General features: G+C 32.5%; 2 protein-coding genes across 4 annotated transcripts; one reads left to right on the forward strand and one right to left on the reverse strand.

Annotated features, from left to right (window-relative positions):
- Positions 1-528: 528 nt before the first annotated feature.
- On the forward strand, positions 529-4,364 carry LOC113847475 (hydroxymethylglutaryl-CoA lyase, mitochondrial-like). 2 transcript variants are annotated; one of them, XM_027476614.1, is made up of 9 exons: positions 529-616; positions 1,638-1,829; positions 1,967-2,156; positions 2,287-2,466; positions 2,626-2,706; positions 2,779-2,942; positions 3,161-3,297; positions 3,582-3,697; positions 3,984-4,364. In XM_027476614.1, exons 2-9 carry the CDS (start codon positions 1,663-1,665, stop codon positions 4,236-4,238), a joined length of 1,290 nt encoding a protein of 429 aa, XP_027332415.1. In that variant the 5' UTR covers positions 529-616; positions 1,638-1,662; the 3' UTR covers positions 4,239-4,364. The 2 variants fall into 2 exon arrangements, with proteins under 2 accessions (XP_027332415.1, XP_027332417.1); XM_027476616.1 differs by lacking the exon at positions 529-616 and having other exon boundaries at positions 1,636-1,829; positions 3,582-3,719; positions 3,984-4,112.
- A 10,254-nt stretch (positions 4,365-14,618) lies between these two features.
- On the reverse strand, positions 14,619-19,346 carry LOC113845956 (F-box protein At2g26850-like). 2 transcript variants are annotated; one of them, XM_027473709.1, is made up of 6 exons: positions 19,018-19,314; positions 17,629-18,853; positions 17,395-17,474; positions 17,070-17,248; positions 16,734-16,808; positions 14,694-15,256 (listed from the first exon to the last, which is right to left on the reverse strand). In XM_027473709.1, the coding sequence occupies exons 2-6, from the start codon at positions 18,304-18,306 to the stop codon at positions 15,063-15,065; spliced, it is 1,206 nt and encodes a 401-aa protein (XP_027329510.1). In that variant the 5' UTR covers positions 18,307-18,853; positions 19,018-19,314; the 3' UTR covers positions 14,694-15,062. The 2 variants fall into 2 exon arrangements, with proteins under 2 accessions (XP_027329509.1, XP_027329510.1); XM_027473708.1 differs by having other exon boundaries at positions 14,619-15,256; positions 17,629-19,346.
- Positions 19,347-21,400: the final 2,054 nt, after the last annotated feature.

The raw sequence follows: 21,400 nt of genomic DNA on the forward strand, positions 1-21,400 counted from the left end.
ATTTTTTACAATAATAAAAAATAAAATATTTAAACAATTGATAATAATAAATTTTTAAAAAAATTATTTATTATATTTTTGTACTTTTAATATAATAAATATATATTTTTTTGTAAAAAATTTCTATTTATAAATATTTAAACTTTTTAAGTTTACAAAAACCCATAAAAAACATAAAACATCAGTTTACTTAAGTTCAAACTTTCAAAATTATCCATATGATTTTCGTGGGATGGATTTCAAATCCATGAATATGGAATAGGCCACTGAGTTTTGATGCCCACCACATTTAGAGAAAAAATATATATTTTTCTTATTTGTGAGGTGAGAAGATATTAAAATAAATATGAATTTACGAGGGAATTGAGAAAATAAAAAAAATAATTGAAAAAGAAATTAGTTGGAATAGAAGGGAGGGAAAGATGATTGAATAGCAACCAACTACCAACTGAAAACTTCTCTCTCTGAATGTGTCTGTCTGTCTTTATTGAATTGAAACAAAAAGTCAGTCACGTTTCGTTTCTCTTCATTCCTACACTTCTTCTTCATCTACCCTCTCCTCTTTTCATTCTCCATTTCCCCCCAATTTCTAGGGTTACCCTTTCTCTCCTTCCAGGTCTGTCTGCTTCTTCCCATTCTCTATTTTCTTGGGTCTCAAAGGAATTTGCCACCCAAAGTCTCAAATTAATAAAAAAATAATTTTTATTTTTCTGCACTCTTCATTGAGTGTGATTGTTTCCCTTTCAGTGCCTTTTTGTTTTGGGTTTGTTCATTTATTTATTTGTGAAGCTGAATTTCAACTGTGAGTTCTTCCTCTTGTTTTTCTGGTCAATTGTGATAATTTTTCTTTGTGATCTTGAAACAAACAATGCCTATTTTTATTTAGGGGTGGAGGGTTGTGATCTAGATCTTAAAAAGACAACATTTTCCTATTTGATACTATGTTTCCCAAAGATACACTTTTTACTTGATGTTGAGAAAATCAAAACAGAACAAGCAAATTTTGATGTGCTTATTAGAAACTTGGTTGATGATTAAATTTTATGTGATTGATTACCTTTCTGTGACTAAGGGTATCCTTGTTTGAGTAGGTGGAAAGTGGGAATGAAAATCACTTCAAACTTGCTTTGTACAACTCAAATGTGGGAAGGTTGTAAGTTAAGTGCAACTCATTTACGTTCCAACCACAACTCTTTTGATCACTCCTATAGCATGAAAGCGAGTTGAAAGTGGTTTTCTGCTCTCAACAAAGAGTTGAGGATTGAAAATTAAAAGATTTCTATCTAACTACATTTCACTTTCCTCCACATTTTCCACCTTCTCAGACAAGCATTGCCTTGGTCAATTGAAGATAATTATGATTCTGTTTCCTTTCATGATCCATGGAATTTTAATTTGCATCCAGTTCTTTTACTGCTTTTTATATGATATGGCATCTTCTGTAGTAAATGGATTTTATAAAAGGCAACTAATTTATCTCGCAATTTTTACTGATTGTGAAGAAAAACCTGAAGTTAGAAGAGTATTACTTGCCATTAAATTTCCCTTAGTGGAGATGAATAGACGCATGATATGCACATAAAAATGTTTTAATTAAGATTTTGATTCACAGTAATTACTCTCATACATTTTTCCAGTTGTCTTTAACGCGTACAATTCACCATGTCAAGCTTGGAGGAACCACTTGGTCTTGACAAGTTGCCAAGCATGAGTACCATTGATAGGATTCAGAGGTTCTCATCTGGTGCTTGCTGTCCCAGAATAGATAATTTGGGCATGGGAAACTGCTGGATTGAAGGGCGAAGTTGCAGCACATCTAACAGCTGCAAGTGAGTAAAATAATGCAACTTACGTTAGACACTGGATACAATTTATTGCTCTACCATTCAACCTCTTTTTGTCCTCATTAACATTCTAATCGCTGTCACCTGCCTAGTATATCATAATAACTTCTATCATTATGCAGTGAAGATGATGAAGAGACATTTCCTTGGAGAAGACATACTAGAGACTTATCCCGAGATGACGCTTTCAGTCAGAAAACTCCAACCAAAGGGAGGAACTCAATGAACTTCGGAATGATTGATGATTCATTCTCTGATCGCCATTACAGTTCAAAATTCAATAACAAAGACTTGCAAGGTTTGGCTTATAAGGTAATTAAAAATTCATGTTTTCAATTAAACAACATATTTTAAACTTTCTGTTGTCAGTTTATTTTATCCCCTTTCCTTGTTTGGTAATTAGCATACTTTCAGTTTTTTATTGGATAATGGCTTGATGCAGTTTCTGAATGGTATACCAAGGTTTGTAAAAATAGTAGAAGTTGGCCCAAGGGATGGATTACAAAATGAGAAGAACATTGTACCTACAGCTGTAAAGATTGAATTGATTCATAGACTAGCTTCTTCTGGGTTATCTGTTATTGAGGCTACAAGTTTTGTATCTCCCAAATGGGTCCCACAGGTTAATGCTTTTACCTTTTTTACTATAACCTGACATTGATGATTTTTTAGAATGATTCATGGATCAACTGGTGTTCAATACGGATGATTTTGGACAACTTATATTGGACAAAAGCCAATTGAAAATGAATTCTATCTGATTTGTTTCTTTGTCTTATAGTTGGCTGATGCAAAGGATGTAATGCAAGCAGTACATAACTTGAGAGGCATCAGATTGCCAGTTCTGACTCCTAATTTAAAGGTACGCATAGATAACCATATAGAGGAGGAGTTTATATTCAGATCTCTTAAGTCTTACTCATTACATTTATAGGGTTTTGAAGCTGCTATAGCTGCTGGTGCTAGAGAAGTAGCTATTTTTGCATCAGCTTCTGAATCATTTTCCAAATCAAACATTAACTGTAGTATTGAAGAGAGCCTTGCTCGTTATCGAGCTGTTACACGTGCTGCTAAAGAACTCTCAATTCCTGTTCGAGGGTATGCCTTTTATTTTCTTTTTGATTATTCGATTACATCATAGTAGTGTCTGCTTCAATGGTTTTACTAGGCAAGGCCTTTCTTGATTTATTTAAAAGGTGACCAAGTCAAGGTCATTTGATGCATGAAAGTTCCATTGGTGGATGTTGTAAACTTCTCTAACACACATTCTGTGTATTCCACATTCTAATTAATTTCCTTTTATTGAGATGTCATAGGTATGTATCATGTGTTGCTGGATGCCCTGTGGAAGGACCAATCCCCCCCTCAAAAGTTGCATATGTTGCTAAAGAACTATATGATATGGGTTGCTTTGAAATCTCCCTTGGTGACACAATTGGAGTTGGCACACCAGGTAACAAGCTAGATGAATTTTGAACTTTTAAAGTTTAATTGATCCATGTTTGATACAATAGCTGTGGTGGATTTCTTTCATTTTGTTGATAGACAAGATTCTCTATTCTTGTAGACTTTCTTTTGAGGTATGAACTTGATAAGGTGAAAATGTCAATTATTGGCTGAACCTGGGGATGAATGTCAACCTACATGTTTTTGTATTTTTTATCAAAATATGTTATTTGGTTTCTTGTATATGATCCTTGTACTTATATTGTTTCCTGTTCATTCTGTCTTGTTCAGGAGCTGTAGTTCCTATGCTCTTGGCTGTACTGGCTGTTGTTCCAATAGACAAGCTTGCTGTCCACTTCCATGACACTTATGGGCAATCCCTTCCAAATATACTTGTGTCCCTCCAAGTATGTCCTTCGCCTATTCTACGTATATGTGTGTGGATTAAATGTAAAACAAAAGATACTTTAATAATTAATTATATTTATAATCAATTATTGGTATAATTAATTATAAAAATGAATTTTATATTTTGATATGGTGAAGGGTCGTTTTGAGAGATTATTTCATTCAAGTTGGTAATGCAGCAGTTTCAACTTCATAAGAGTCAGATTTTCTTAATCCTGGTCAACATCTCTTGTTCTGCCACTCTTATTAACAATCATAAATGGATATTAATTTGCATTTGAACAGATGGGGATTAGTACAGTGGATTCCTCTGTTGCTGGTCTTGGTGGGTGTCCATATGCCAAGGGTGCTTCAGGAAATGTTGCTACTGAAGATGTGGTTTACATGTTGAATGGGCTTGGTGTCAAAACCAACGTTGATCTTAGAAAGCTTATGCTAGCTGGTGACTACATCAGCAACCATTTGGGGCGCCCATCCACTTCTAAGACTGCCATTGCCTTCAACCGACCCACAAATTGTGCCTCCAATTTATCATATTAAGGTTATTCAACTTTGTAATTTTGTCTAAAGAGTGCTACTAAATATAGTAGTAACTCCCCTTTGCAAAATATTATTTTGTTTGGTTTCTATAAAAGATTTTTGGAATCTAATATTGAGGGAGAATTATTGAGTTACGGGCTAGAGTGAGTGACCTTATCTAAAATATCTGAAGTTTTTTGAAATAAAGTTCTCTTACATAGCATTTGATTTGTTGTTAGCCAACCAACATGAAACTTGATATCTCAATGATTTTAAAAGGAAGAAGCATGCTTGTAATAAAATTTATCAAGATGAGTTTAAACAGTGCTTGTATATGCACGTGAAATTAACAATATTAAATATACGCATAAGATGGTCATTTTTATGGGTTGATTTAGAAATTTAGAATATGAAAACTCAGAGATTTAAAATTTTTAATTCATTTCCACAGACGGGATTCGCACCCCGGAAAATCCACGTGTTAGGTTGTCATTATGTTGCAACTAATCTAATATAGTAGTTTTACCTTCACTCTATTGGTTGTACACAGCATTATGCAAAAATAATTTACTTTCTCTAATAAGCCTAGCATAAATTATCAAAAAGATTTATTGTTAATTTTTATTTTAAAAATGGTCATTAGTGCAATAAATAATTTTTTAAGTTGACATCACTTATTCAAAAAATCAGATAAAAATTCAAAATAATTTTCCACAGCCGGGATTCGAACCTGGAAACATTCAGCAAGGGAAGTTTTCCAAGTGTGCTACTGCGGATGAATAATATTATTCTTCATTATACAGTTTCAGAAAGAAAAAGTTAAAAAAAAAAAAAAAGTTCTTAGCAGAAGAGACAATTGGTAAAATCCATCCCTTCTCAATTTAAAAATTTAGAAAAAGTTCAAAACAATTTTCCGCAGCCGGGAATCATTCAGCAGGGAATTTTTCCAAGTGTTCATCCTTATACAATGTTAACACACATAGATATAATTAAGCCTAATTCTGTAGCAGGTAGGTGTAAAGAAAACTCATTCAACGATTCTTGTAATTACGCTTTACAAGACAACCAAAAACATCTAGCCCATTTTGCGGGCATGCTGATCAAGAAATTTTATCTTTCCAAAGTGTTGATCTAGTTTTTTTGGTGTCAAAACTTGTCAGCAATTATCCAGCTTATTTGTCTTTGACTATATGGAAGTTTATTGGCTGCTATGTCTGGTATTTTAGTCATCACTACTATATTTATACACCTACTTGCCCCACTTTCTTTTCCTCAACAATGCACAAAATGCTAAAGTCAATGCAACTGAGTTTCATATATGTAAAAGTTTTAATTAAAGTGTACGTGGTAACTAACTTATGGGTTGTGCATAGATTTTAAATAGTAAAATTACTATTCAATCACCGCTATTATCGTATGGAACCAACAATAGGATTGCCTTTAACAACAGTAAAGGTCCCATGCATGCCTAATTATTGATTTCAGAAATTTATCTCAAGCCAGGGATAGTTTCATTCTAGGAACCAAGGTCAAGAAACTATGCCACTTTTTTTTAGGTATAAGCATTTGAGATCCCAATTATGCTAGAGGGGAGTCATGACTTTGACCAGTAAAAAAGGGAAACTAAAAGCAAAATGCAAAGTAAGAAAGAGGCCTTAATTATTTGCTTTTGCTTGTGCACCAATTTATTTCCTTGCCTTAATGATAGCCTTATGTACTCAACAAATTCTTTGTTTTTTTTTTCCTTAAGAAAAAGATAAATTTCGCCTATTTTGTCAGTCAAGGCTCAAAGCTACTTAACACGATCAGAAGATGATCATTTAGCTCCCTTTCTCAACTCAACTTTGAGAGTGGTGGGTGTCTCTCATCATGATGAAGCTTTGTCTTTGATAATGCCATAATTAAGTTTTGTGAGTGTTATACAGGTAATATGTATAACATGCATGGCCAATGTTGAAGAGTTGAAGGAAAGCACTAGTGCATGATGGCATTAGGGTGTTTAACATGCTATGGACTTCTTTTTTCATTATTATATAGGATTTGCATTATATGTAGAAGGATGCATCCTCATAGCAGTGTTGGCACGAGCTAGCAATTGCACATAATCACACAATGACAGAAACTACAATTTAGCATTCCAAAAAGACCAAGGTTATTTTTAGTGTTTGTGAGTGTGTGTGTGTGGGGTGGGGGTGGCTAAAATCCAAAAAGATAAAGTACCACACCTCATTCGAATGCACACATATGATTCACTTCCATTTGGGTTTAAGTGGTCACACCTACTTTTAGTTTTTCAACTCAAACAGTGTCTATTTTAAAAATAAGGAGAAATTTATTTTTACCCTTCTTTCTGTCCTATGTTGATGAGATTCAAAAATTGAAATCTTTTTAAGTTAAATACATAATGCTTAATCATTGAATCTTTATTTTAAAAGCAAATATTATATATAGAGAATGCTAAACAAATCATAATTTATTACCATGCTAGTATCACCTTCACCCTGGTAAGGTTGGAAATTAAGATAATAATTTTACACACCAATTAACTTCATAATTTCCCACGAATATGTATCTATACTCACAAAAAAATAAAATAAATCATAATGTTAAACTAAGTAAATTCTAAGTGATGAGTGTATTGTGTCTGTGCTTGTTCTGGGAATGGGAAGTAAGGGCAGGGGAATGACCTGTCTCTTGCCAGGAGCCAGTTCATTCAATCCCATTTTCCGATAGAGTGATTTCAGAAATTCATGTTTAGGTTCATATGAAATGCTTGTTATAAAAACCATGCCATCACATTCAACTAACATAAAAAGGCAAAAGCATGTAATCTACAAAAGTAGATTTTTCAATATATTCTGCCAAAATTTTCTTGTCATAAAGCCAAGGGGCTTTCCATCAAAGAGAGTAAAACAAATTTAAAAATGCCCACAACCAAAAGCCACGAACTTTTTCCCTTGTGTAAAGTAAATGAAGACAACATCATTCTTTGCAAGAAAAAGAATCATGTACTCATTTTCAACATTTCCATGCCTTATTTGTCAAACCCCCCACCAGTTTGACCAAATTATTATTCTTTTCACTAATCATGCTTCAATCCCGACATAAATGCACTATATTTTCTTTTCTAAATGTCCACCGCGATCTCATGCCTTATGAATCAAACAATATGCTAAAATAAGACTAAACAGCGAGACAAACTCTACAGCAACAGAAAGATAACCCAAGAACTTATGAAATTGCTGAAGCCAAAATTAACATTAGTGTTACTAGATTTCCTCCGTGCCAAAAAAAAATAAAATTTCAGAGCCAAAAATCCTGGGTAGCACTTGAACATCCTTCTAATTTTCTCTGTTTTGGAAGTTTGTACTTTGCAGCGACATGAACCTAGTTAATTGCTTTTTGTTTAATGGTAAAAACCCAATTGCTTTGGCACTTCGGTTGATTAGGGGATTCCACCCCATATTTCAAATTTACTCTTGATGGATTACTAGAAGTGTGGAGCTAAGGCACTTTTATCTACTACATGTTTCAATAACGTTTTAATCTTTTAAGAATGCAACATGCATCCAGTGAGTACATTTTCATATATATAAGCTAAGAACAAATGTTATTTATACCCTTCTTATAATCCTTATACAATCAACTTTTTCTTCTACATACTTTTGAGTTCTAGTGTTATTTCCCTCTAAAGCAGATTACCTTACTCCTTGTAATTTAACAATTCCACTCAATGAATTTTTTTCCTTTTTAATTATACACAAATCTCTTTCAAACTATACAATAGTACAACATTGCATATCATTTTAGCTAATACAATCTCTCCTAATATTTTACACAACTGCACAAATTGAAAGAGGTAAAAGGAGTGTTAAAATATATAAAAATAATTTCACGAAATCCTTTGGGTGTGAATGTAATTTCTCTCTCATTTTTAAACACAAAACAGTACAAATTACATAATTTTCTGCAGAAATATGATTATAAAAGTTTAAAAAGAATAATTTACAGATATGATTTAGTTATTTGATCCCCTGACGTTAGATAGATACACAATGATATTCAAGTTCTCTCTCTCTCTCATCTTTTTTCTCATGCAGTAAATATATGGATACATGCACCATAAGTGAACTGAGAACAGCATCACCAAAGGTTTAACAAAAGTAGCAAAGGCTCCTCTTCCTCTTATTCTCTCTCTCTGGTCCATAGTTGTTTCCCAAGTAAAAAGCATCCAAACACACTCTGCACCATATTTATTTGCATTAAGGCACCAACCCCTATGCATATTGACTCACACCTCTCATTGACTATCCTCATTTTCAGAGCTCACACTTCAAGGTTACACACACCATCCAATTTAAAAACACACAATCCGCATACAAGTTACGCACTCTTGAATCGAGCCAAAAGCAGCAAAAAGGACCACCACCTTCAAAGCACCCTTGTTTCCTCTAAGCTTTATTTTTCTGTGTGTTTTTAGTGACACCCTTTTGAATCAGATCCAAAAAGGAGCTAGTTTTGTTTCTTTCTTTACGGGGTTTTGGGCCAATTATAAGTTTTCCATGCACCACTTGAGAGCATGAAGCTGATGAGTATGGCTTGTTTCTTGATGCTACTGTTGATTCTGATCTTGTTCAAAATCTCCTCTGCTGATGATGGTTATGCAAAATCTCAAAGCTTAACCGGGACTTTGTCAAATCTTAGTCCCTTTCATGTTAAAGGAAGTTCAAGACAAAACACAGGTGAAGATGGTGGTGAAGCAGTTCTTGGTGATGAAAAAAGGGTAATCTACACTGGTCCTAATCCTTTACACAACAGATAAGATAATGTTTATAGTTATAAAGGACATGAATTTATTTTATTTTTCCTTCTTCATTTCAAGCTCTCTTTATAATTTGTACATAAATTTGTATTCTTTTATGAGTTCTTCACTTCTCGACATGTTCTTTATCCCCTGCTCTTTCTTATGAGAATTTGTGATTTATTTTTGATGGACCAATTTCTTTTTGTGTATTGTCAATAACCATATGTAAGAACAACGTTGGTTTATGTTACAACCCATTATTAAAGAAAATAATTTTGGCTAATAGTTTTCAATTCCATGATAGTTTTGCATTAAATGCAAAAGTAGAGAAGAGATGCATCATGTATCATTTGGTAGCCATTAATGTAGTTGTTGTAGTGTAGTGTAGTGACTGTTTAACAGCAGCTTTTGCTATGTTTGCATTATTATTATTTTTCTATTTCTGTGCAAGGGCAACAAAGTACATAGAAAGCTCCAGCTATAATTTTCTACGTCTTTCTTTGCTCAATGTTCATATACATTATGTATACTTTATGGTTAGTTTAAATATATTGCAACTATAACTTGATTCATGTCCAGTCCAACTCCAAGAAGGTAAGAAAAAGCAATGCAAACATTCACTTTAAACTAGAATGCAAAGGAGAAAAGGCTCTTGCATAAAGATGTCCATATAACAGAAGAATGGAAATTTATGTTAATAAATAAAAAGTTTTCAAACTAAAGCTTTGCTTGTTTGACCTCTGTTAGTTGAAAGAAAATTTGTTTTTACTCTCATAAATTGAACTTTATCCCCCAAACCTGGATTCATTCAATTTATTTGAATCACCTGAAAAATAAAAATATCTGTAATGGTTGGTCACTCTCAAAGCAAGCGTTAAGTTTTGGACTGGTTGTGATATCCAAGTTTGTTTATATGATTTACTCGTAATCTAATGAAAATCTCTTCACTATTTTAAGCTTTTTTATATGCTCCAACAAAGCCAACCATTTTTTCTAAAAGCTCATGAGCTTTATTGGTTGATTGAGAGTTTTTCCGAAGAGATATAATTTGAAAATGATTTAGAATACAAAAATAATAAAATTACAGTTTTGCAAAAAGATTCCGCAGCCGTGAATCGAATCAGTGACAGTAATGAGCATTGGAATTAGACGAGATGGGTTACTCTGATGCCATTTGTTTTCAGAGTATCTTTCACTTGTCAAAATCTTCTCCGATTCTGGTAAGATTATGACGAATGAAGAGTATTTATCATAACTCAATTAACATAAAGTGCCATTTTAATAAGATGCAAATAATTTTATTTATTGTCTATCAAAATGTAATTTAAATAATTTTTTTTACTAAATATGTGTTTAATAGGATTTTAATATTTTTTAATTCTTTAAGGGTACAAATTAGCATTGTTCTTTAATATTTGAATAAAAATAAATGTATAAAATGTAACATATTTTTTGTTTTTATTTTTTAAAAAAATATTTAGTGTAATTTTCTCTTGTCTTTTATTCAAAATGAATGTCACTCCACATCTTCACTACATTTCTATTAATTATTGGGGCAAATTTTGATACGAAGAATTTACTTTGAACAATTTAAAAATAAAAAACTATTAAATTTAGCGGACAAAGTTATACTTAAGCTGAAGCATGGGAATAAAGATGTAATTTAGTAAAAAAAATTTGAATGAACCATTATTCAATAAAAACTGAAAATATTAATAAAATTTGCTACTGGAATTTTACCAGAAAAGATTATAAATATTTTATCAAATTTTATAAGATTATAGTGATTTATTTATAATCTTAAACATTAGGGGCATTTAACTGTATATCTATAAGCTTTTGAAATTTTGGCTGTTGATTGTTTCAATTTTTTTTTTTATCAATATTTCAATTGTTTACTCTTACGTGCAGGATGCCTTTTTATATTTTTTGACAATATTTTTTTGTTACACAAATTAAATTTGGGTGACATTGCAAAATTGGGCCTCAGCATCCTCTTCGTTATTTACACTCATCAAGTAATTCATGAAGTTTTTTAATTTTTAGGCTCGATAAAAAAAATTATTTTTTCGATCGATTTTATATATATATATATATATATTTTATTTTTTAATTATATTATATATTTTATTTTCAAATATTTTTCTAGAAAGAAAACAGTAAAAATAAATTTTGTATATGTAAATCTTTGAAAATATAAAACAAAATATTAATTTTATAATTAAAATTAAAAAAAATTGGAAACTAAATGACACCTTAGATCTTGGTAATCTTATTTTCTTTAAAAATACAAACACAAATTTTAATAACTATATTTTCTCTAAATCAAATATTTATCATCAGAAGCAAATTTGTTGGAATAAGATAGAATCACTTTTAGCAGCAAACTTAAGAATTACTTTAACATTGTTTCTATAGCTTTACTTTTATATTTTTATTAATTTTTTAAATGTAAAAAACGGTGCTTGAGTTTCTGGGTCAAAGTTTGGCCTAATAAAAAAAAAAAAATAGAAAGAAAAAACACAAATTACTTTTTTTTACAATTGCACAGTAATGTGATGTCACATTTGTGTAACAATTTTTAAAAAAATAAAAGAGCCAAACGTTGGGTTATAAAGACATAAATCCAACACACATTCAATTTGCCCAATTTGTTCTTCATCCAACGTTGACAGATAAATCAGTCATCTGTCGTGTTCATCTTATAATTTAATACGGGTGGTCCTGTTAGAGTGTAATCTCTTTCTTCAACGATACATGCATATCACTTGTTGCTTCAAATGAGAAAGTATCTTTTTTTTGTAACATTATCAAGCATGCAATATATTAAACCACAAATGTTTTACAATTTAATTTAAATAAACAGATAATGTAAAGTTTTTTTACATTGTTATTTAATCCTGAATTGTCATATTGATAGAATTATTGATGTCTGTGATATTAAATATATAAATCACATTCATGGGTAAAGGAAAATTTTATACCGGCCTTTGAGGAAATGCTACAGTCCTCTGTTAATTGCTTAAGATTTGCCTAATTGAAAGATGCATATAATTTACTTTAAGTCTGCATATATTCAAATATTTACCAATCTAAACTCAGCTCAAAATCAAAAGTTACTGATATAACAAGACAACATATATATACTTTAAATGCAATACCGTGAACGCTAATCAAGTGCCTATGATGGCGCTAATAACACTTGAGAATTATCATGAATTGATATGGATATATATGGCTATTCAAGAGTCAAGGCTACTGAGGAGGGTCAAAGGGTAATAGCACCATTATATTTATTTCCTCATATATAGGTATGTCACGGGTAGGAGGACCTTGACCAAAGTTGTGGTAGCGTGACCCATATGCTTTAAGGATTTATTTAACTAGATCTTTCGTATTATTGGGGACTATATTTTCTGCACGACTCAGAATATTCATGTTGGGATGCTGAATTTCTGATTGTGATCGTTTGGTATGTTCCAAGGTACCTACAAGGGAGAGAGTGTCACAAGATAAATTATATGCTTTGTACGTTATGCAAATTTGTTACAAAGAAATCATAAGAAGACAACAAATAGTGTCACGATAAATAGAAAAATATCATGGATTAAGTTGCTTAGAATGAACATTAACATTCCTGATATTTATGAAATGCAGCATTAATGAGGCCAACACAGAAAGGGACACAACACCAGAAAAACTCCCCAAAAGCGATCTATTTAATTTTGGTAGAGCTTTGAACTTTGAAGATTACTTTGACGAATGATATATATATATATATATATATAATCCAAATCCCTTCATTTCAGGAAAAAAATTCCCTACACTATAGCTGTTTTCAAGCTCCTCCATCATTATACTTGTTTCTTTTTTTTTTACAAAACATAGCCACCCCTTTGGTCATTCATTGCTTTATAAGCCTCTAAGGTTTGTGTGTCAAAATGATGGATATCCCTTTTTCCAACGAGTTTGGTTACATGAGTGCTAGTAACTTCAGCCAAGAAGTGTGCTTCTACAGTGCACCAACTAGTCCTAGAAGACTCAAACTAAGAGTACTTTCTGGTTTTCAAACAGGCCCAACAACACCAAGAACAACACATGAGGATGCAAACTCTAATGTGGATGAGTTTGAATTTGAAACTAGTCGCCGTTTTAATGTTAAAGACTTGGACATTGAGACAAACCAAAATAATGATTGTATGGATTCATTGCCCAACATGGCATTTGCTGATGAGCTATTCTGTGATGGTAAAGTCTTGCCATTGATGCCACCCCTCAAACTCAAACTTCCTCCAAGGCTACATCAGAGTGGAGATGCCAACATTAAGAGCACACCAAGCTCAACAGTGACATCTCCAAGGTCCCCAGGATCAATGCTTAAGCTTCCATTTTCACGCCATAGTTTGTGGAATGATGATTTTGATCCCTTCATGGTGGCTCTGGAGAAGGTCAAAGAGGAAAAGAGAGGGAAAACAAAGGCAAAACATGGCCTCAGGAGGACTAGATCACTGTCCCCATTTAGGGGATTCAACTACAAGTCCCAGGAAAATGTGGGGCTATCAAAGTCAAGTCAACCTGAGTCACATTGTTGTGACACTGCTAAGCTGATATGTGAGATTCAGAAAGAGCCATTGAAGCATGAATCAGGAAGAATAAATGTGCTATATGAGCCCAAAGGTTTGGTGTTTGCAAGACAGGTGAGACTAGTGGGAGTTAGCAATGATAAGACCATTGAGCCCAAGAGGACCTGTGTTTCCAAACTTGCTGCGGAGACAAAGAAAGATGAGAGAGAAAGAGGTAGTTTTTGGACAAGGAAGAAGAGGAGAGAAAGTATTAAGAAGTTTCTGTTTGGTACATCAAACATGGGAAAAGCCATTGCTCATCACAAGTTAGAAGATAAAATGGAAGCACAGGAGAAACCACCCTTGGTGAGGAAACTTGACATGAAATCCGTGACATCAACACAATCAACCCAATGGAATAAGGATCAAAGAAGAGGTGAGTTGACCCAAATGAAATTGGTATGTCATAGGCCATTGCCAAGATTTTTTCTCTGCTTGGGTTATGAGGGAGGCAAAGTGAAGTGATTGAGTCACACAATGTATGGGTAGAATATAGGAGTTAGCTGAAATGAACGGTTAAAATTACTACTTTAGAGTCATTCTTGCTGTTGCTGTCTCTACTCCATCATTTTATCCTATTTGGTGGGAAGCATATGATAACAATGGGTTATAGAAATTGATTATATATGTTATGTCTAAAAATTTCCATCAAGAATTGGCTGCTCTAAAGTAAAAAGAAGTGTAAAGTGAACAAGTAAAAACTTAACTATCGTTAATGTAAAGTGAGTTATGTTTACTAAATGCTTTAATTCACATCAACGTTGGATAAATAACAGTCTCCATCTCCCTTTATATCACTTTTTCTTTTTGCACCTAACTGAAATGTACATTGAAGATTTTGGTAGAATTACTAGTCCATTATTACCTAAATACTTTGTTATAGAAAGATAGATTGGATGGGACTATACTGCATCCGCAAAAGTGTTGCAGATCACTGAGGCTGCATACCTCTTTCGTAAATCGTAGCCAAAAGAAAACTCAATCCGCACAGAGAGAGGGCATTCTTTAGACATATTGCTAATGATCCACTTTCACATGAATAATGTCTGAACTACATCTTACATTTCTTGGTACGGAAGCTATATTGCTATGTGATTTCAAATCTATAAATATTTGAGAATATCATCAGATTGATTCTAATCATTCTATATATTGTGGAGTGAATATTCTATGCCAGCAGTGTGCATAAATCATAAATGAAAATGAGTTATATACATTGATTGAAATCACTTGGAGAGGCCTAAACTTTCCCATGAAAAAAAATCGAAAAAAGGGGTGAAGTATAGGATGGTCTCAATGCTCATTTGGCTGAATGAGACACCCCTTTTTCTCTGATGCAGAAGTACCTGCCTAGAATGATGAAAATGAGAATACTAGTCTTGAGTCTTGTCATAATGCTAAGTGAAAAACTTGATCTGATTAGTCCAAGACTTCAGAAGGCCAAAGGCTTTTCCAAATGGAAATCTCATTCTCATTCTCATTCTTAATCTTTCTGATTCCTCCATAAAAGCCATCAGCCTCATTTCCTTCCTCCCTGTGATCTTTCCTACTTATAGTTGTTCTTCTCCAACGTGAGTCATGAGTGTACTGATGGAACTCTAACACCACTGTGTCTGCAACCAACACATAATGCAGTGTCAAATAAACTATGTTTGAATCATAAGAAATGCCTTTTGTAAATGGAAATATAACAAAGGCTAATGCCATGACTAAAATTTGAGTTGTCCTTGACTATCAATTTATTAATGTTGCATTAAGACCATTTTGAAGAAATTGTGAAAATATGGTAAAAATTGAAAGGAACATGTGAAAATGTGTGAAAACTATGTTATCATGCTTAGAGTGACGAAGGAAAATGTAAAATGTGTAAACATAACAATATGCTGTTATATTTATGAAAAAAGTGTAAAAAGTAAAACCTGCTGTTATAAGCAGTGAAGGGAATGTTAAATGAAACATAAGCTGGGAAGGAGGCCATGGATCATTCTGATCATAACTACCAATATCAGAAAAAATGGAATACACAGCAAAAAGAGAGCAAAAACTATAATTGATTTCTTTTTTTAACATAGTTGATCGTAAATGTGGATCAGGGACACGAGTTATCAATATGTTGGTGGAATTATGACATGCTGACCATGATATGTCCAGGGGACCAATCATATTGCATAGATGGTGGTCCATGTTTTTGATTTATTATCAGGAAAGGAACCTAGCCCAAATTGTGGTCTTGCTATGATGCCCGATACTTTAAAATTAACGTCTTCACATTGAATATTCGATATGCATATTGTACAATGCCTCAGTATCAAAGCTTGATTACATTACCTTCAAATCTCCTAACATATATATAATTTTTTCATAATAAAGAAATTAGTATCATAACTTAAATAATACTTTTATTTTAATTTGATAACGATTATATTTTTTAATTATTTTTTTAAGAAATTAAAAACTAGTTATAATACAATGATGATGTCAACCCAATATAAATATTAGCTCTATTAAAAAATAAATTGATAGAATGTAAATAATCATGTTTTAGTTCATATATTTTTCCCTATCTATATCTTAATTCTTAAAAAAAATTATCATTTTTTTGGTGCAAAAAAAATTATCATATTTATGATAATACCATTACAACATAGTGTGGCCTTAGTCTGTCCAAGTGAAACTTTCATTTACGTCACTTTTTTCACCTTATAACCTCTAGAATGAAAAACATGATAACGCTAAATGACAAAACTATAAAATATTTAATCTAATGTAGACTTTAACCTTCATTAATTCCTGTGTCTTCAAAATTTCTGAGAATTATCTTTTTTCTCTCCATTTTTGCAGCTTTATACTCTATATTCAGTTAAATTTAAGAAAGCAGAATTCATCTGAAGCCTACAATCCTTTTTGCAACCAATCCCTAAACCATATCCTTGCAATGATCCACTAGACAATTTAAGCCAGAACATAGTTCAACTAGATGGGAGGAACAGAACATGAATTAAATGAATGATAAAAAGTGAAAACTAAAGCCAAGAAAATATAATGAATGATATAAACACATTCATTTAAAAGAAAAATGCATTAACTTACCACTACTATGACAACGGCAGTAATTTTCATTCCCATCACAAAACTCCAAGTGGCCTACAACACCATACCACCAACCTGCCACAAAGATGCATCTCATTAAGCTACTATCAGAATTTCAACACAAGAAGGGTAAATAGATGTGAATAAAAATGCATAATTAAGATTGGAGAAGTAATTATTTTATCAAAGACTCAAAATTTAATCCTTACTATTCTGAACATATAGCTATTCTTGTTTTATGTTTATCTAAATAGCTCTTTGCTGATATGATACCTAACATTTTACAAGCCAAGAAAACAATAAGGGTAGAAGAACATGTAGAGTACAGGAACAAACCATAAGGAAATTCTTTGTTTCTTCTCCATTGGATCTCTATGTGATCACCTGGATGCAAATCACTTAGACAATCAGAGATATGAAGATCATGTGGAGGAGTATCAACAGGCGGCGCCCTTAGCCTTTCCCATGGAATGCCATGCTCTACTGCAGCAGCTCTTCTTCCATGTGGTGGATACCTGTTATAGATAATTCATCAATAATTAGGCCACTAGACTTTACATTCCTTTTGTTTGTTTTTTTATCCTATATTTTCCTCATGGAAACTCCAAAAAATATTTAGGGAAAAATTTTCATTCAATGATCAAGAATCATGTCCAATTACCTGGCTTGGAAGGTGTTAGTGTGAGGATCATAGCTAAGCTCAGCATCATAGCATGATAGGATAAATCCAACATGGCCATTCTGCAGTCAAAATTGTAACTTGTGAGCAAACACAATCTTCTATTCTACATAGTACATACCATAAAAAAGTAAAATGTTTCACTTTTGAGGGTAGCATGATAGAATATAAGTTTTCAATTGAAAAAGCACTAAGGGGTTCACAAATCATTGATACCTCACGGTTATAGACCTGAGCAGGAAACCAAAAATTGCCAGTCTCAAGAGCAAGATACCAAGTCATGAATGAATCAGGAGGTGAATAACTTCGCTGATTTTCGCTATTATTTTCATCCACCTTGGTTCTCATCCATGAAAAAGGCCAACGAAGGGACACAAGCTTCATCAAGCTTCTTTGCTTGCCATGTCTAAGACTTCCAGCACTCCTTTTGGAAGCAACATGCCATTTCCACTCCCTATAAGCAACTGAACCAATGACTCTACCCCATTTCTGTTTCATGTGCCTCTCCCAAAGGTGATCACTCACACATCTCTCCCTCAAGGAATGGCAAACTCCAGCCATTTGACAAAGTGAAGCTGGAGGGAGCTTTTCAAGAATGCATTCCAACACCAATTCTGGCAAGTCCAACAGTGACATGTCTTGGGAATCGTCAATATTCTCCACCTTTGAATTAAGAGTCTTCTTCACAAGAGACATTCTTGTAGGAATTTGACAAAGAAAACCAAGCCAAAGGCGATTCCTAAACAACTTAGATAAGGATTTCACACACAACTCTTTGTAAAACAAAAGGGAGATCAACCTCACCTCACCTGTCCATGATGGAAGTGGTTTGAGAAAGAGGAAAGGCTTTAAAAACAGAAAGAAGGAGATGCAAGTGATAAAGTAAAGTAGCATTAGCAGATAGGATGTCTTTCACAGGTCAAGTTTGAGTTTGGCATAAATGATAGAGCCTTAATGCCAATTGTGCAACAACAATGGCTAACAAGAGGAAAACCAAAATGACCTCACTATTTGACACAAATGACACTTTCCTTACCTGATGGAAAGAAACACAGAAGCAATTTGAAACCTTCAAAACAAAACACCTTTTAAAGATGGATTTTTTTTATTGGTTCAATGAAAGCCCACCAAAACCCAATGGTGGGCCTCCTAGACAAAAGCTAGATCAGAATAAATTAGGTAGACAATATGAATGAACCATGAAAATTGCCTTGAGCCACTATTATGGGAATTGGGTAACAAACAAGGCTCACAGTAACTTAATGCTAACCAATAAAGAGAAGAGAACAACACAACCGTGTAGTCAACCTAAACAGCTGTCATTCAATGAAGAGTGAAAAATGTGTAGAAATGGTCCTTATGAGAAGAGGAACACAGCAAACCAATGCAGGTGGGGGCACCAAAGATTTGATAACAGGTTTTATAACACAAGGTAACGGAACTGAAAAATAAAAAAAAAAGATGGCAATTTAGTCTATATAATAAGAACCATATCTGCAGAATCTCAAAATCTCATTGGTAAGTAAATAAATATTCTGGGAATATAATTCCTGTCTAGATCTAGCTAATTGAAACTGAAGCAGTATGAGAACCTATGAGGCCCACCTAACACCTCAAGATCCACAAAAACAATGGAACCAAGGCAAAGGACAATCCTTGGGGTGGTGCAGTTAGAAAATACAGAAAAGGATTAAAAAGAGATTGATGAAGAGTATGATGAATGTGAAGGGTAGGTGGGTCCTCCCCTCACTCCAACAAATTCTTCACCACACCTCAATTATTATCCTCTCTTATGCAATCACAGAATTCTCTCTTTCTTCTTCTTGTTGTTGTTGTTGTTCTATGTGTGGCACAATATAGAGAAAAATTGGTGGACAATGAATGGAAAAGGAATAGTTGTTTATGCAAAGTGAATGGGAGGCTGAGGTTATGTTAGATTTTTGTGGATGTCAAACATATTTCTACTCTAAACATATCCATGTCATACCCTATTTCTATTATCCAATCATAAAAAGAATTCCCATAAAAAAATTAGCAATAATAAACCTGACCATAATTTAAAAAAAAAAGAAGAATTATTTAGTTTCTACCCTCTATGAATAGTATACTATTTTATCTCTAGAAAATAGTGTACGCTTTGTTTTTGTTGTACCAAGTTGCAGTTGGAGGGAAATATGTCTGGCTAGAAAAGGCAACTACATTGGATAACGTATATAGGACAAGATTCGTTAATATTAAAGTAGAAGGTGAGGATTCTGATCCACTGCAGCTGCGTCTACTGCCACAAACATGTTCTTCCTCACAACAAGATGTCAAGATCTTAACAATTATCCCCTCCATTTTTTTTTACAATAATTCAAATTTTCATTAAACATCTATAATAATTTTATCATATTATTATCTAAAATAAATTTAGCTTTCTCACGTATTTATCAATATTTAGAAGTAGATTTACGTACTGCAAGAATATAAGTATTTTTCTGATGAGTTATAATGCACAATGCATGGTTTCGTGTGAGTATGATTTTAAATTTGTAGGTTCTTAGAATAAAAACAAATTAAATGTTCGTCACTGTATTAAATTTACTTGTGAATTTAAGACTGGATATCAAAGTGACAAGTTTGATCAACATCGTGATTTTTAAGTTACAATGATAATTTTACTTTTCATTATCAGCTTTTAAATTGTTCGATGGTACAAAGATTTTGGACAAAAGCTACTATACTAATTACGGGTTTGATTTTTGTTTCATTCTCTTTGTTCTTTTGTTATTTAATCTGCAAATGAACCAATAGAAATCACTGCATGAATTAATATAAGATTCTTCCTTAAAATCTTCGTACTGCCGACACAGAGCTACTCATCAAATTAATGATCCATTGGTTGAAAATCTAGTTTACAGTGGAATTGTGTAGGAGGGAGTATGTAAGCACATCGTCAACTTTTACAAAGAGAAAACCCAACCCATTTTTTCAGATTATTTTTAATTGTAAAATGTAACTTTATTTACATTTTATCCTCAAAGATTGATAAAAAAAAATATTATTTTTACTATTTTGTATAATATTAAAAAAAAATTAAGCAAAGTAATATTTTATAATTAAAAACAAACATTATATTTTATTTAGTAAAACAAACCAAAGAGTCCATATATTTTTGTGGCCTAAGAGAAAATGAAGGCGTCACGTGCATGGTGGAAGTGACTAATAATAGTCAATAGAGCATTGAGCAAGAGCATCCAAAGCTTAAAATAAAATAAATAAAATGTCATGAAGAAGTGAGAGATCACTCTTGTTGTTGATCAATCATATGGATAAAACATTCATGCTAGAGAATAATGGAAAAAAAATTATATAAATCTTTTTGACCAAAATTAACAAAAAAATGTATAGTTCATAAGTTAAGTAAGAGTTTATAATTTATAATTAATTTATAACTTTTAATAAAAATTTATTTATTAATTATCTATTGTGTTATTAAATACATGTTAAAAAAAAATATAAAAATGAGGCAACAGAGTGAATATAGAAAGAATGGACCTAAAAAGGAGTGCCATGAGAAATGAAAAATGAAGAATTGGACGGTGGAAGCAAATCACAGATCCACACTCAATGGGACACTTTCTTTCTAATAACGTCAATTTCCCTCTTACTCTCACTTTCACTTTCACTTTCTTCATCAGAAGTTAAGTCTCATTCACTTTTTCTTATTTCTTTATTTAAATTAAAACCATCATATACAGTATTTTAAATCTACTATTAATTAATATTTTTCTCACAAATGTATATATCAGTATTCAAAAATATTAGTTCAAAGGTTAACATAAAATTCTTATTAATATATTTTTAATAAATAGGTAGAATTTTAATGTGTCAATTATTGCCCTCTCTCTGAATTCTCAAAGTTTGGTGATTTTGATTTTGTGAGTGATGGTTTTGGGTGGTCCATGGACTCACCATGTCCTATAATGGACCTCTTTGTTGAGTT

Source organism: Abrus precatorius, unplaced genomic scaffold (genome assembly GCF_003935025.1).
Source record: "Abrus precatorius isolate BTA unplaced genomic scaffold, Abrus_2018 Scaffold8, whole genome shotgun sequence".
Taxonomy (NCBI): Eukaryota; Viridiplantae; Streptophyta; class Magnoliopsida; order Fabales; family Fabaceae; genus Abrus; species Abrus precatorius.

What these genes read in the sequence shown, in the direction of transcription:
- LOC113847475 (XM_027476614.1), top strand. Translation starts at nt 1,663, where the DNA reads ATGTCAAGCTTGGAGGAACCACTTGGTCTTGACAAGTTGCCAAGCATG. An exon ending in AGCACATCTAACAGCTGCAA is followed by an intron (nt 1,830 to 1,966) that starts GTGAGTAAAATA and finishes ATCATTATGCAG; the next exon opens with TGAAGATGATGAAGAGACAT. An exon ending in CTCCCAAATGGGTCCCACAG is followed by an intron (nt 2,467 to 2,625) that starts GTTAATGCTTTT and finishes TTTGTCTTATAG; the next exon opens with TTGGCTGATGCAAAGGATGT.
- LOC113845956 (XM_027473708.1), bottom strand. Translation starts at nt 18,306, where the DNA reads ATGCTACTTTACTTTATCACTTGCATCTCCTTCTTTCTGTTTTTAAAG. An exon ending in CTCAGGTCTATAACCGTGAG is followed by an intron (nt 17,475 to 17,628) that starts GTATCAATGATT and finishes TTTTGACTGCAG; the next exon opens with AATGGCCATGTTGGATTTAT. An exon ending in CTGCCGTTGTCATAGTAGTG is followed by an intron (nt 15,257 to 16,733) that starts GTAAGTTAATGC and finishes TGTTGGTTGCAG; the next exon opens with ACACAGTGGTGTTAGAGTTC.